General features: G+C 39.3%; 2 protein-coding genes across 2 annotated transcripts; both read left to right on the plus strand.

Annotated features, from left to right (window-relative positions):
• The first annotated feature begins 3,018 nt into the window (after positions 1–3,018).
• LOC106707743 (facilitated trehalose transporter Tret1) lies at positions 3,019–10,404 on the plus strand. Its single transcript, XM_045683688.1, has 4 exons — positions 3,019–3,160; positions 4,429–4,564; positions 8,732–8,877; positions 9,168–10,404. The coding sequence occupies exons 1-4, from the start codon at positions 3,119–3,121 to the stop codon at positions 10,335–10,337; spliced, it is 1,494 nt and encodes a 497-aa protein (XP_045539644.1). The 5' UTR covers positions 3,019–3,118; the 3' UTR covers positions 10,338–10,404.
• A 926-nt stretch (positions 10,405–11,330) lies between these two features.
• LOC106707748 (facilitated trehalose transporter Tret1) lies at positions 11,331–14,188 on the plus strand. Its single transcript, XM_014499162.2, has 4 exons — positions 11,331–11,661; positions 11,880–12,015; positions 12,717–12,862; positions 13,007–14,188. Exons 1-4 carry the CDS (start codon positions 11,620–11,622, stop codon positions 14,186–14,188), a joined length of 1,506 nt encoding a protein of 501 aa, XP_014354648.2. The 5' UTR covers positions 11,331–11,619.
• The last annotated feature ends 433 nt before the right edge of the window (positions 14,189–14,621 follow it).

Consider the following 14,621-nt stretch of genomic DNA (forward strand, 5'->3'; position numbering starts at 1 on the left):
TTAAGCATCTACATAAAGTTAGAACGCAAACTATAAAAGCGACGCGAGAATAGAATTTACACAAAGTGATGTTTGATTATTCTAGACCTGTTTTACATATCTCTGACGTCACATCTACGTCACTAATAAATTGAGAACGAGTCAAGGTAAAGTTGCAAAAAAAAATATTTCTTCATCCAAAGTGATTTAGTATTAACTTAACAGCTGTTACAGTCGCATGTTATGTTTGTGAACGAAAATGTGTCGTGTTACTTTGTGTTACATATAAATAACAAAAAGACTTTAGTTTGAATATCTTTGTTGGTTTGTAGAGTTGTTTGGTTATACATATATTTTTTCGAACATTCAATTTTATGCTGAATTTTAAGTACGATTGTGTAAATGATGTATTGTTAATTGTGACTACGACTATTATTTGATAATAACCGATAGTTTTCTAAAATTTAAAAAAAATAAATTTGACGAGACATTTTGTCCCCTAATGTTTTTTATTTAATGTCATAATTAACATAGATTTCCGTCATAATATTAACGATTTGATTTTTTTACACAACTATATGTGTCACACTTGTTTATAACGCGACTGATATGAGTCATGTAATAAAAGATAAGCAACTTTCGATTACTGATTACATTTTTATATACTTACTAGCTGTCGCCCGCGACTCCGTCCACGCGCAGTTGAAAAATGGGGGGGGGGGTATGAAAAATAGATGTTGGCCGATTCTCAGACCTACTGAATATGCTCACAAAATTTCATCAAAATCGGTCAAGCCGTTTCGGAGGAGTACGGGAACGAAAACTGTGACACGAGAATTTTATATATTAGAAAAAACGTAAAAACCTTAGTCAACGTTGTACCTACTTAGAAATAAAAGTTGCAAAGAAAAATGCATTGAAATACTTTTAAGTAACAAAATAGTTTATATGTAAAGTAATGTTAATGAGCTCTGCTATTTGTTCAATAATTTAAGATTTATCAAAAGATTTTGCATTCAATTATTATAATCGTTAAGTCGTTGTGAGTCACTGATAATTAATTTTATGTAATTAATTTTGCTTCTTTTCTATATTAATATTATAAATAAACATTTGATTGTTTGTTTGTTTCCATTGAATAGGCTCCGAAAGTTCTGAACCGATTTGAAAAATTGTTTCACTGTTGTGAAGTTACACAATCCCCGGTGTCATAGACTATATTATATTACTTGACATTTTATTTCCGCGCAAATTGTACCGTAAAGAGCACCGTCATTAAATAATATATGTTGTAGAACATTTTATTTGTTTACTTATCTGTTGGTTTTGCATTGTAGGTACACTTTATCAATATCATTCTCGTCGAAAAAAAAGAGGAAACACTATGGTTTAATGCTAGTTTCGGCTGTGGAATTAAACGATAACAAGTGAGGTTACAAAGTTGATATTTAAAAGGTTATAAAATTAGATTAATTAATATACAACATTGATGTTCAATGGCATTTATTTCATGCAAAAAGTTTTATAGTAATTTAAATAAGTAACTATTTACCAATTACCACAGAGTACGTAAGAAATCTTTGCTGTTTAAATATAGATAATAAATTTTACTAATATTATAAATGCGAATGTTTGGATGGATGGATGTTTGTTTGAAGGTATCTCCGGAACGCCTCAATGGATCTTGATGAAATTTAGCAGATATGTAGAACATAGACTGCAAGGACACATAGGCAACTAAGTTTTTTTTTAATTCCGTGCGGATGGAGTCGCTGGCGATAGCTTAAGTAATAAAGATAATGAAATGTACATTTAAATATGTATGAATTTCTCCGTAACATATTTGCTTACAACTGCTAACAAATGTTACTACATAATTTACTTTTTCTAGTTGGATAACAAAAGCAAATACTGACAGCATTAGGACAATATGATACTGCGCCTGTTTTCTAACATTGACTACCACGATAAGCAAATCAAGTGCGTGTATCACAAGTAGTAGTTCCAACATTAATAACAACTTTAAAATACAAAATAACAAGTTTTTTTCATTATACAATAACATCATATTTCATGGATACATTTTCAGTATTAAATTATTCAAACTTTGGTGAGACATTATCATTAACTAATATAGAGAACGGCTAAAACACTCACGTACATTTGTCCGGTGTCGGCACCGACTAGTTCGAGCCCATCAGGGTGAGTGGGACTGGTATTATTTCGCGGACGCGTCCCGTCGCTGACTGGAAACTAGTCGGTGCCGACACCAGACAAATGTAAGTGAGTGTTTTAGGCGTTTTCCATATTAATTAATATTTTCAGTAATTAGAACTCACGGTATTGAAAACAAAACAGCTATGAAATGTTTTTTTTTAATTTAACATTTTTTTAATTAATTTACAAAATTTATTTTGAATTATCACTTACTTAATTATTCCAAACATTTGCACAGTGAAATAAAATTAGCGTAATTATCGTTAAATATTGGCCTTGTAATGAAATAAGTAGACTAAAGTCGTACATTTCCTTTTCACAGTATTATAAATACTATACAAAACAATACTTATTTATATTGTAGATGAAGAGAGGTTATATTGTGTTTTTAACGTGTAAATTAACTAGAATAGTTAATATTAATTTAGCAGCTAAAAAAGTGAAAATTAATGATAAAAAAATAACAATTCGTGCAGTAATTATTATATTTCTGGTTTTGGGTCAAAACTGAATCTTAAATATTTAAACAAGTGTTCAGGCGTTATAATTTCAAGAGAATAATATACAATTAATTATTTTAGTTATTTGTTAGTGCTATTAACACGCTTGTGTATACACATACGATTCCTTTAGAAATGTATTTACATATTTATCAAGTGATAAAGTGATAAAAACATGCGCTATCATTCGGCGTGCTTATCTACAAGTGCTTCTGAAATAACCACTGAAGTAAATTTAACCAATGTAGGCAAATGGAGCATTATATGCTGACAGTTTTACTAGCATCAGCTTTGTTTTAACAACATAAATATTTTCAGATTTTCGACAGTAAACAAAAAAAAGAATAAAGTGTAAATAACTATCTAATTGTGTGAAATAATCTAGTGAACTATGTAAACTTGAGAGAAACGGCTAAATCAACATGTCTAATGCAAAAAGAGAGACCTCCCCTTTCCTGAAACAAGTGAGTTTTACAAATGTTATTATGTTTAGATGTTGTAAGAGTCTATGACAGAGATGGCGAACCAATGCCAAGCAAAACAATATCTTGCGCACGTAATTAATCACAAAATTACGCACTACGAAAACAGTGTAATAGGGATTAATAATATGAGTAGCGAACGAATGATCCTTCCGCTTCCGAAAGTTCACATTAATCACAAAGTAAAATTAATAATGGCACGACTATGTCTTTAATCATTTGTTTAGAAAAATTACACGTTGTAAAGGTTCGCCACACCTGAACTATGGAGAAGAAAAGTGTTATGTTCTGTTTTAATTTTTTTCAAAAATGTTTCCTATATTTTGACAGCTGTTAGAGATGTATGGTAGAGTAGTAAATACTGTAACGACCGTCCATTGGAAAAAGGACAAGTTGATTATTTTTGCAATATCGTAAAGTAACATGGAGAAACGGATCAGAGGGTCTATCACGAATATTTGCGATACGAGTTTTCGTAACGTCATCGACAAAATATTTCAGAATTTTTATGAGATTTGTAGTTGTAATTTACCTCCAACATGGAACTATGGGGCGTTGTACAAATCTAATACAATTTTTGTCGATAACGTTACGAAAACATTTTGACTAATTCATGATAAGTCCTCACATGAATAGCTTATAATTTTAAAGCCTTATTAATAAAAGATAATGTTTATTTAAAAATACAAGTCATCACACATTGCAATGATTACCTAAAATAACGTTCAAAATATTCTCATTTTTCGCATTTTTATTATATTTATTATATATCAAATTGTGGCTATTAGCGAGGTGACGCATTTGTTGATGCGTTGCCTACCTTTTATAGACAGAAGAGGGGACGAACAGAAAGAGGATAGGATATGTGTTCCCTCCTCTCCCAAATTCACCCCTTCCTTATAAGAAAGAGGAATCTTCTGAAATAATTTAAATGAAACAATATTTTGTTTACCTATTTACCCTAATTACACCTTGCCTTATTAACTAAGCGTTTATTTATAGAAAACAACTGATCAAATATAATTCGACACATATTATGACAAGAATAACGAGACCAATGAATGAAACGAAGGTGTTTCTACAATTATTTGTTAATTTTTAAAACGAGAGAAAGTATGACTGGTTTCGGTGTACATGTCTATAACCTAGACTAGATTTCAAAGAATCATTTCCCATATTTATATTCTGTTCTGGTCATAGTACAATTAGTTGGGTTTTAAGTTTTAAATTAATTAATTTAAATTCTATAGTGCTTCGTGACAGCGGCAGTCTGTAGCAACATCGCGGGGCACGGCTGCATTATTGGCTATCCAGCCATCCTGCTGCCACAGCTGCGACAGCCTGGCTCACAGCTCACCCTTACAGACGAACAGGGCTCATGGATTGGTGAGGATATTATTTCAAAATACTACTGATTTACCCCACTACCCTATCCTTATCCCACTCACGTAAGGCCGGTGCACTAGTTTTCGTCATTCAGATCGATCCATCTTTCATAATTTCAATACTTTCTTAAGACTTTCTTTAGACTATTAGAAATAATTAGAACGCAGAAGTTATACAAAATATATTGATAAATAAGTAATTAATAGGCGCTAGGTTGTCATGTGATAAAACCTGTCACTAGAATCATCATTATCTGCTTTCGTCAAAAAGAATATGACGCAAATTATCAATCGTTATCTAAAAGTTATTTTCAAGTACAAATACAAAATCTGAAATTACACAATACTATATCAAGGACATTGCTTTGTAGAGAAATTATCTCACTGACATGAGATTGCGTGCGTTACTTTTTCGAATGAATGAAATTGAGTATACCAGTTGAACTATCTTTTTTTCACGTATATTCCTAAGCTCTAAAATACCCAAAGTTGTCCAGGTCCCCTGGAGTCCACTGAAGATTCGGAGAGGATGTATTAATGTTTTCACATATCTGGGCGGCTCTTAACTTTGCGCGAGTCGTAGGTCAGAACACAAATTTAGGTGTAGCGAGGCGTAGCGCATCGATGACATCGTATCGCCATGATATTTGAAGAGGCTAATACGATGGCGGTAAATAAAGTTGGGGTTCATAAGTAAAAATTAAATATTAGGTCCTTACATATGAAATTGGCGTTTTGTATGGGAGGAACAAAAAGTCGAATATTTTTTAATATAATATATTTAATTAATCAAAGTATGAACCATTATTTTCTATGCACTTTTGCCATCTCATAGGTAGTTCATTGATCCCTTTACTAAAAAAACCAGTCGGACGGGAATCAATAAAATCTTTGAAGGCGATTTGGACTGCCCCATCGGAGTTGAATTTTTTCCCTTGCAAGAAGTTATCCAAATTTCGAAAAAAATGGTAATCTGTTGGAGCAAGGTCCGGGGAGTACGGAGGATGTCTTAGACTTTCCAATTGAAGCCCTTCTAATTTAGTAGCCGTCTGTTGCGCAGTGTGTGGTCTAGCGTTGTCGTGAAGCAGCAGTGGCGTGGAGCGATTGACCAGCCTAGGTTGTTTAGCCGCTAGCTTTTCCATCATGGTTTGCAATTGCTGACAATAGACATCAGCCGTAATAGTCTGGCCAGATTAGAGAAAACTGTAATGAACAATACCGGCACTAGTCCACCAAACGCTTACAAGTAACTTTTTTGGGGTTAATTTTCGCTTGGGGCAGGATTTGGCTGGCTGCTGGACGAGATCAGCAAGCTCTTTGAGCGTGTCGTTGCCGCTCGTCTCGTCCAGCATCTGGAGAGGGTGGGGCCGAATCTCAGCGCCAACCAGTACGGCTTCCGCACTGGCAGGTCCACCCTTGACGCCATTGCGCGGGTGAGGACCCTTGCGGAGGATGCCGAGTCCCGGGGTGAGGTGTTGTTGGCCGTGTCTTTAGACATTTCCAACGCCTTCAACACCCTGCCCTGGGAAACCATCAGGGAGGCGCTGGGATACCACGGCTTCCCGCCGTACCTCAGGAGGATCATCGCGGCCTACCTCTCCGAGCGATCGGTCGCGTACCCAACCAGCGTCGGCTGGTTACAGAAGGCAACCTCGTGCGGTGTTCCGCAGGGGTCGGTTCTCGGGCCGCTCCTGTGGAACATCGGGTACGACTGGGTGCTGCGCCTGCCCCTCCCAAGCGGTGTCGAAGTCGTTTGCTATGCCGACGACACCTTGGTGACGGCGCGGGGCAGCACCCACAGGGAGGCCCGATGTAGGGCCACTGCTGGCCTGGCCATAACGGTGGCCAGGATCCGTCGCCTGGGTTTGGAGGTTGCATTGCACAAGTCGGAGGCCATGTATTTTCACGGGCCTCGACGAGCACCTCCGACCCAGTCCGCGGTCATGGTGGGCGGAATTTCCATCGGCGTCGGGGGCACTATGAAATACCTCGGACTCGTCCTCGATAGCCGATGGAAATTCGAAGAGCACTTCCGGCGTCTCGTTCCGAAGCTCATGGGGGCAGCTGGGGCCCTTAGCCGGCTCCTGCCAAACTTGGGCGGCCCGGGCTCGCGGTGTCGTCGCCTGTACACAGGCGTGGTGCGGTCGATGGCGCTTTACGGCGCACCCATCTGGGCGGATACTCTGACCGCCCGGACTCGAGCCCTGCTGCGAAAGCCGCAGAGGGTCATGGCGGTCAGAGTAACTCGTGGCTATCGCACCGTGTCGTGCGATGCGGCCTGTGTGCTGGCGGGGACGCCGCCATGGGACTTAGACGCGGAGGTGCTCTCCGGCGCCTACTGGCGGAGAGTGGATGCCCGATCCCGGGGGGAGAACCCTCCCCCGGATCAGGAGAGTGCGTGGCGGCGGGCGGCGGAGGCGCAGCTCGTCACCGAATGGCGGGAGCGGCTGCTTACGGCGTCCGCCGGCCAACGCACCATTGAGGCGATCCGGCCCGTCCTCGAGCTCTGGACGGGTCGGAAGCACGGGGCTCTCTCGTTCCGTCTGGTGCAGGTACTCTCGGGACATGGTTGTTTCGGGGCGTATCTGTGCCGGATTGCGCGACGAGAGCCCAGTGCGAGATGCCATGAGTGCGGCCACGCTGAGGACTCGGCCCAGCACACCCTGGAGTCGTGTGTGCACTGGTCGGCCCAGCGCGCCGCACTCGTGGCAAAAATCGGGACGGACCTCTCGCTGCCCGCTGTCGTCAACGCGATGGTGGGTAGCGAGAGCTCTTGGAACGCTGTCGCCTCCTTCTGCGAAGAGGTGATGGCGCTGAAGGAGGCGGCGGAACGTCGGCGGGAGGAGGACGCAGCCGCGGACCCTCTTCGCCGTCGTCGCGACGGGCGCAGGCAGCAGGCGCACACCCGCCGTCTGCCTCCGTAATGGCAGAGCTCCGGGCGATGGACGGCCTATTGGCCCATCGCCCGCCAAACCTTCGGGTGCTAGGCGCGCCTGGTATCGGGTGCGCCTTAAGACGTGTGTTGTGGGGACTCCCTACATCTTTGTCCCCACAAGAGGAGAGTCCGATTGGACAACGCCGGCTGGGTCGCGGAAGATTGCGTAAGTGTTCCCGTGACCCAGCCACAAGGCGGCATGGAGGGCCCGAGGGGTTTTAGTGGGTATGGCCGAACGACTTTAGGCGAGTCCCACACTCCCTGCGCCACTGCACATATTGGCCCGGCGCAGGGGTGCGTAACTGCATTTCCCCTCGTACAAAAAAAAAAAAAAAAAAAAAAAAAGGATTTGGCTGGCTGGCCAGGATCCAACCATTACGCTGAGCTCTTCCGATTATCGTAAAGAACCCATTTTTCATCATAGGTAATGATTCGGTTTAAAATACCTTCATTATTGTGCCGGTTAGTAATGTAACGCAACAGTCGATGCGCGTTTGCCGGTTTGCTTCAGTCAATTCGTGAGGTACCCACCTTTCAAGCTTTTTAATCTTCCCAATTTGCTTCAAGTGAATTAAAACAGTTTTATCACTAACATCGCAGCCTGCAGCTAACTCGGACGTGGTTTGCGATGGATCCGCTTCCACAATACCCTTCAACTCTTCATTATCAACTTGAGTCTCAGGCCGTCCACGGGGCTTGTTCTGCAGATTGAAATTTCCAGAACGAAAACGTTGGAACCAAAAACGAACTGTGTTTTCTTTTGCAACACGACCGCCATACACCTCATTCACCCTTCGAGTCGTTTCCGCAGCACTAGTGCCACGGCGGAACTCGTACTCGTAAATAATGCGATATTTTAAGTTTTCCATTTTGTAAAATGAGTGACGCAAACAGAAAAAAACAGAAGAAAAAAAACAAATGAATGACGGTCATCGAACCACAAATACATGAGTCTATAGCTGTACAAATTTGAATTTGGAATTCCTTACCAAAGAGGAGAAATTCGTGATTAAAGTGGCCAGTACGAAAAACGCCAATTTCATATGTAAGGACCTAATATAACAGCGGAAGGTTCGATTCAAACCAAAAAATTGTTGAAATGAAACCACGAGACGCTGAAGAATAACAGGTCTAGTCTTTTTGGTAGTTGTAAATAACAATTTCAATTTTATTTAAAACATGTTTATGAAAAATTGTAGTATAAAAGTATAAGTATTTGTTTGTTTTTTGCAGCGTCCGTGTTAGGTATTACCATCCTGATAGGCAACTTCATGACTCCCCCTCTTATGGAGCGGGTGGGCAGGAAGGTGGCACACTTCGCTGTCACACTGCCCATCATCGCTGGCTGGCTTGCCACCATATTTGCTTCAAGCTTTGAGGTAATTAAGTCAGATTAAAAACATTACACATAAAAGATATCCATTGATAAATAATTGAATTTTTAAATCATCGAAAATATTTTTCAAGACAATATCTTTATGGTGTCTTAATGTATCAGAAGTTTTTAATTTATTGTGTCGTGTGACAGTCGCGTGCTGATAGTTGCATTTTACTATCAGTCTGTTAAATTTTAAAGACTTTTAAAACTTTTAAAATATCTTCTTTCATTTCCAGGCATTATTAATCGGGAGAATTTTAAAACTTTTAAAATATCTTCTTTCATTTCCAGGCATTATTAATCGGGAGAATTCTTCAAGGCATTTCGTTCGGTATGATTCTACCTTTGGGATCAGTGCTTGTCGGAGAATACACCAGTCCGAAGAACCGAGGTGCATTCCTCATGTCAGTCTCCTGGGCTCAAGCTTTCGGTATATTCTTCGTCCACCTTGTCGGGTCTTTAATCAGCTGGAAGAAGACCGGCATGATCTGCCTCTCATTCTCCATAGCCAGTCTACTCATGACTCTCTACGCCCCTGAATCACCAAGCTGGTTGGCGTCTAAAGGTAAATACGACGAATGTAAAAAAGTATTCAGATGGTTAAGAGGTGATGAAGAAGATGATGAATTAGAAAAGATGATACAAACAAAACTTGTGACAGAACTACAGATGAAAAAGAAAATCACATTTAATGAAATATTAGAAGTAGTCAAGAAGAGAGAGTTTATAATTCCTATAGTTTTAATGGTACACGCTAATGCTATGATGCAATTCGCTGGGGGGACTACCATGGCGGCTTATTCTACTACAATTATTCGTTTAATAATGGGTCCTGACGCAAGTGCACATTTCTGGATGGTAGCTTTGGACGCGCAAAGGTTAATATCAAATACACTAGCAGTTTACATAATTGACAAAATGAAAAGAAGGACTATGATGTTTTTAACTGGTGGATTGTGTGTTGTAAGTCACATAGCTATCGCAGGTTATGTCTACTTGAAGGTAAACAATTTGCTACATTACGATGCTGTTTGGATTCCTGTAGTGTTAATAAATCTGCAATTCTTCTCAGTAGCAACAGGCATGGTGCCTTTGCCTAATGTGATAGCTGGAGAAGTGTTCCCCTTGGAATACAAAGGTATTGGAGGCAGTATTAGCGTTGTCTCTATCGCTGCGTTTATCTTCGTGACTCTTAAAACTTTCCCTGGCCTGATAGGTTCAATATATTTACACGGAACGTATTTAGTTTACGCGGCAGTTTTAACATATAATTTGGTTGTGATATGGTATCTTTTGCCGGAGACGAAAGGCAAGACGTTGCAGGAAATTGAGGACGAATTTAAAGCTAAAAAAGGAAAAGTTAAAGATATAGAAGATGTTTTAGAAACGACTAAGATAAATGATAATTGTATAGAAGATGGCAAAATTAGTGAACTTGAAACACTGAGAGATAAGGAATAGAAAAATAAATCGTAAATAGCTTGCAAATGTTGGATCGTTGCTGAAATTTAGTTTCGAGAGATGGCTCTTATGTGTCTACAACATTTTGATTGCGTACTAAATAATTTATTGGTTATTGTTAAAATAAATGTAAATAAAATGCTTTAAATTGTTATTATAGATAGAGTTTCTTTATTAAAAAAAACACCACAGTATATTGCAAAGAAAGGCGATTGAAATAACGTCTTATATAATTAAATTAAATTATCTTTTGTGCATTGGAATATTAAATCAAAAAGAGGACTGAATTATCGTCCTAATGATGAGAATCTAATATTTGAATTCATTCATGAGTAATAATTTTTGATAATATTTATATTCCTATCTATTGATTAAAGTAATTAGATTTCGTGTAATTAGATGTATACGATGTGTATTAATGGATGCGTTAGGCGATAATTTATTTATTTATTTATTTTATTTAGATACACCAACGGGTAAATTATAACACATGCAAATTAAAAGTAGTCCTTACTTTTCCTTATACAAAATATAATCCTTGAATCATAAAGACTACTAACTGACTGACATGTGTTGGCAAAATAAAACTTTCAGTTTTTGAAGTTGACTACATAAATATTAGGTATTTCATTGAGGGCCATTTCCTAATCACATATTTAATCGTAAATTAAATATTAAATGCATCGTTAATTCTCTTTGTTAAACATAATCCTAACGATAAGATTAGTGCTTTAATCTCAAACTGACAAAATACATTTTATAAATTAATACAAAATTGCAGTGCATGCTGCACTCATAAAAAATCAAATGAAGTAGTTGGAGAAATACATAGATACTTAAAACGTTTGGTTGAATTACTTTAAAAGGTTTCTTTACTATTGGTTGGTTTGGTGTTTTTTTATTTGTCTGTTCGTTGACGATGTTGCGGCCTTCTGCAGCTTAAACATTTTGGCCAAATTTGAAATATACATGACATTAAATTCGTATAGTCCATTCAGTTTGATTGCTGATTATACGTCGCAAATCTGTCGTTGATTAGACTATTCGGATCGCTGGAAGATTTGTGAATGCGTGCGACATATCTCATACTTATCACCATTATGTAAGCCTCAATAATGTTTTAAAACGATAAGCAATTTGACAGGTCCATTCGGACACGGCGTGACAATGTTTTTGACAGTCACAACTCAAGGTACACTCAAAATGTGGCGCGAACTGTATACATCGCGCGCGCATTGTTATTGTCTATTGCAGTTTTAATTAAGTTACATTTTTATTAAAAATGTCGGCCAGTAAAAGAAATTATTCTCCTTTCGTCAAACAAGTGAGTATTCATTTTTGTTTATGTTCTCAATAATTTATAACATTAAATTTTAATACATATTTATTTTAATATAATTCGTAATAATTCTTCTTGCAATTCAACGAACTTTGATTTTTTAAATACTTATTTGTATCAATTTATTTGGTAATTTCCTTCTAAAAGCTAGCTCATTACACGTAGATGTGTAACCATTATTAACGAAGCTATGTTGTTGTTAGAGTTTCGTGACGGCAGCGGTATGCATAAACATAGTGTGCCACGGGTGTGTCATGGGCTTTCCCGCCATCCTGTTACCTCAGTTGCGCCAACCCGACTCTCCCCTCGCCGTCCCTAAGAGCACAGAATCCTGGATCGGTAAGTCTTATCTTTATTTTGAAATACTAGATGGATAAGTTTTCGGTAAACTTATGAAATGAATGAACTTTCAATTGAATTTTAAATGAATTTCAAAATTTTGGGTTAGGAAACACGTTAATTTTTGTATTGGATCGTTCGGAAAGTTATTTCGCTTTTATTTCTATTTCCTATGTTTAATAATGCCTTTATCAGCTCCAACCAACCTTCCAGGACGTAATGAATATTCGTCGAAAATACACGAATCTTAAGTCGAGAAAAAACGAAATGACTTTCCGAACAACCTAATATTATGCAAATATTTTATTTTTGTGTTTCGTAAGTAAGGCATTTATTGTTACAATTGACGTATTTATTTCAAGCACGTTATAAAATAGAAGATAACTTTTATAGCATAATCGTCAATCGTCAATTTCGGGTTATAAAATTTATCTTCTGCATTAATGATAACAAAATTCACCTTGCGATTGCATGATCCTAAATTATACCCTACTGAAATAATATTTATTACATAAAGTAATAAAATAATAAAGTTTTTTATAAGATTACTTAAGTGTTTTTCTCATGAAATAAAACAAGCATCTGACAAACATTTTTTTAAATCCTTGCGAACGGAGTCGTGGGCTACAGCTAGTACATTTTAAACAAGAAAAAACTTTCAGCACATGATTTACGCTATTTTATACACATTATTGTTTCAGCATCAGTCCATTCCATCAGCATGCTGCTGGGCTACTTCCTGACGCCGCCTATAATGGAGCGGCTCGGGCGCAAATTGGCGCACTACACTGTCTGCATACCCTTCCTTGTGGGCTGGTTCATGATCGTCATGGCAGATAGTGTACATGTTGGTATTATGTAGAAATAAGATAAAACATTCAAATAACACGATTTAATAAAAAAATGTACATTATAACAACGGATAATGATGTTTTTTTTTTAAACAGTAGGAGACTTACAAAATTAAAAAAATGCATTTGTTTTCTTTCAGGTAATAATAATAGGTCGTATACTGCAAGGTCTATCAAGCGGTCTGCTGACGACGCTGCGCTCGGTGCTAATAGGAGAGTACACTAGCCCACGCAACCGCGGTGCTTTTCTCACTACCATCTCGCTGGCGCAAGCGTTCGGCATCTTCTTCGTGCACCTGGTGGGCTCCCTTCTCAGCTGGCAGCTCACCGCGCTCGTCTGCGCCTTCTTCGCCTACACCAGCTTCATCATGACCATGTTCATCCCGGAGTCGCCCAGCTGGCTCGTCGCGCGGGGCAGGTTCGACGAATGCAGGGCCGTGTTTCATTGGCTGCGCGGCCACGCTGAGGATGACGAACTCGAAGACATGATCAATGCCAGAATAGCGTACGAGAAAGCTATCATCAGAGATAGATCCTCGAAACATAGCCGAATTGACAAGATCTGGTCGACAATGAGTAAAAAGGAGTTCTATAAACCCATTATTCTGATGATCCACGGGAATATCCTGATGCAGTTTGCAGGTGGTACTACCATGTCGGCGTACTCCACAGTTATAATAGGTCTTCTGATGGGGCCTAGCGCCAACGCGCACTTCTGGATGGTGTTCCTGGACACGCAGAGAATTATCTCGAATAGTGTGGCGGTGTACGTCATCAACAGGACGAAGAGACGAACGATGTTGTTCTCGACGGGCGCGCTCTGCGTCGTCAGCCACTTGGCGATAGCCGCCTACGTATACGCGAGGAACGAGGGGATATTCGTGTACGATGCAATATGGTTGCCGGCGTTGCTCATTAATATCCAGTTCTTCACGGTGGCAGTGGGCATGGTGCCCTTGCCTAATGTGATAGCGGGAGAGGTATTCCCGTTGGAGCACAGAAGTATTTGTGGGAGCATCAGTTTGATGACGGGTGGGAGCTTCATGTTCGTGTCATTGAAGACGTTCCCCTACTTAGTAGACGCGAGTGGTCTTCAGGGTACGTATTTGCTATACGCGGTGCTGCTGACGTACAATCTGACAGTGATGTGGGTGATGCTGCCGGAGACTCGCGGCAAGACGCTGCAGCAGATCGAGGAAGAGTTCCGTGGCCGGCCGCTGCGCCCCGAGGAGGCTGAGGCACGCCACTCTCTGCAGATGGACCCCGTAGAGGTCTACAAGAGCAAGCTCTCACTGAGGCGATGTAGTAGCGCAGTACTATAGTTGTGATAATTTATTCAAATATAATTTTAAGCTAGTTCAAATTTACGAATAAAATACCTTTTTATATTACTACTTACTTTTAAAAAAAATGTTTTTTTTTAATGGAGTCGCCTTTATAATTAAAATGGTGGTAGAGAAAGCATCTTTTAGAACATTAAGTGCTACAAATGATATGGACTCAAAATCAACTTGTTTCTTCGATGGAACTTTTAGTAAGGATGGAAGGTATCAAAAATTAAAATAAAAAAAGCCAACAGTATTTTTCTATAATTTTCTATATTATTTGGTACATGATATGGTCTGTCTGTCCAACCATACGCGGTCCCTGAGCTGTCAGTATTGTACAACTACCTTCACTTTGCACCTCACACATCTGTACATCTCGCTCGCACCCGTATAGTTGCACAAACGACTTCTCTTTCTTAACTATATC

Source organism: Papilio machaon, chromosome 23, assembly GCF_912999745.1.
Source record: "Papilio machaon chromosome 23, ilPapMach1.1, whole genome shotgun sequence".
NCBI classification, from domain to species: domain Eukaryota; kingdom Metazoa; phylum Arthropoda; class Insecta; order Lepidoptera; family Papilionidae; genus Papilio; species Papilio machaon.

Bases quoted from the DNA above. Each gene is read 5' to 3' on its own strand.
- LOC106707743 (XM_045683688.1), top strand. From the start codon at position 3,119: ATGTCTAATGCAAAAAGAGAGACCTCCCCTTTCCTGAAACAA. The intron at 4,565-8,731 runs GTGAGGATATTA...TGTTTTTTGCAG, and splicing joins CGAACAGGGCTCATGGATTG to CGTCCGTGTTAGGTATTACC. The intron at 8,878-9,167 runs GTAATTAAGTCA...TTTCATTTCCAG, and splicing joins TATTTGCTTCAAGCTTTGAG to GCATTATTAATCGGGAGAAT.
- LOC106707748 (XM_014499162.2), top strand. From the start codon at position 11,620: ATGTCGGCCAGTAAAAGAAATTATTCTCCTTTCGTCAAACAA. The intron at 12,016-12,716 runs GTAAGTCTTATC...TTATTGTTTCAG, and splicing joins GAGCACAGAATCCTGGATCG to CATCAGTCCATTCCATCAGC. The intron at 12,863-13,006 runs GTTGGTATTATG...GTTTTCTTTCAG, and splicing joins TCATGGCAGATAGTGTACAT to GTAATAATAATAGGTCGTAT.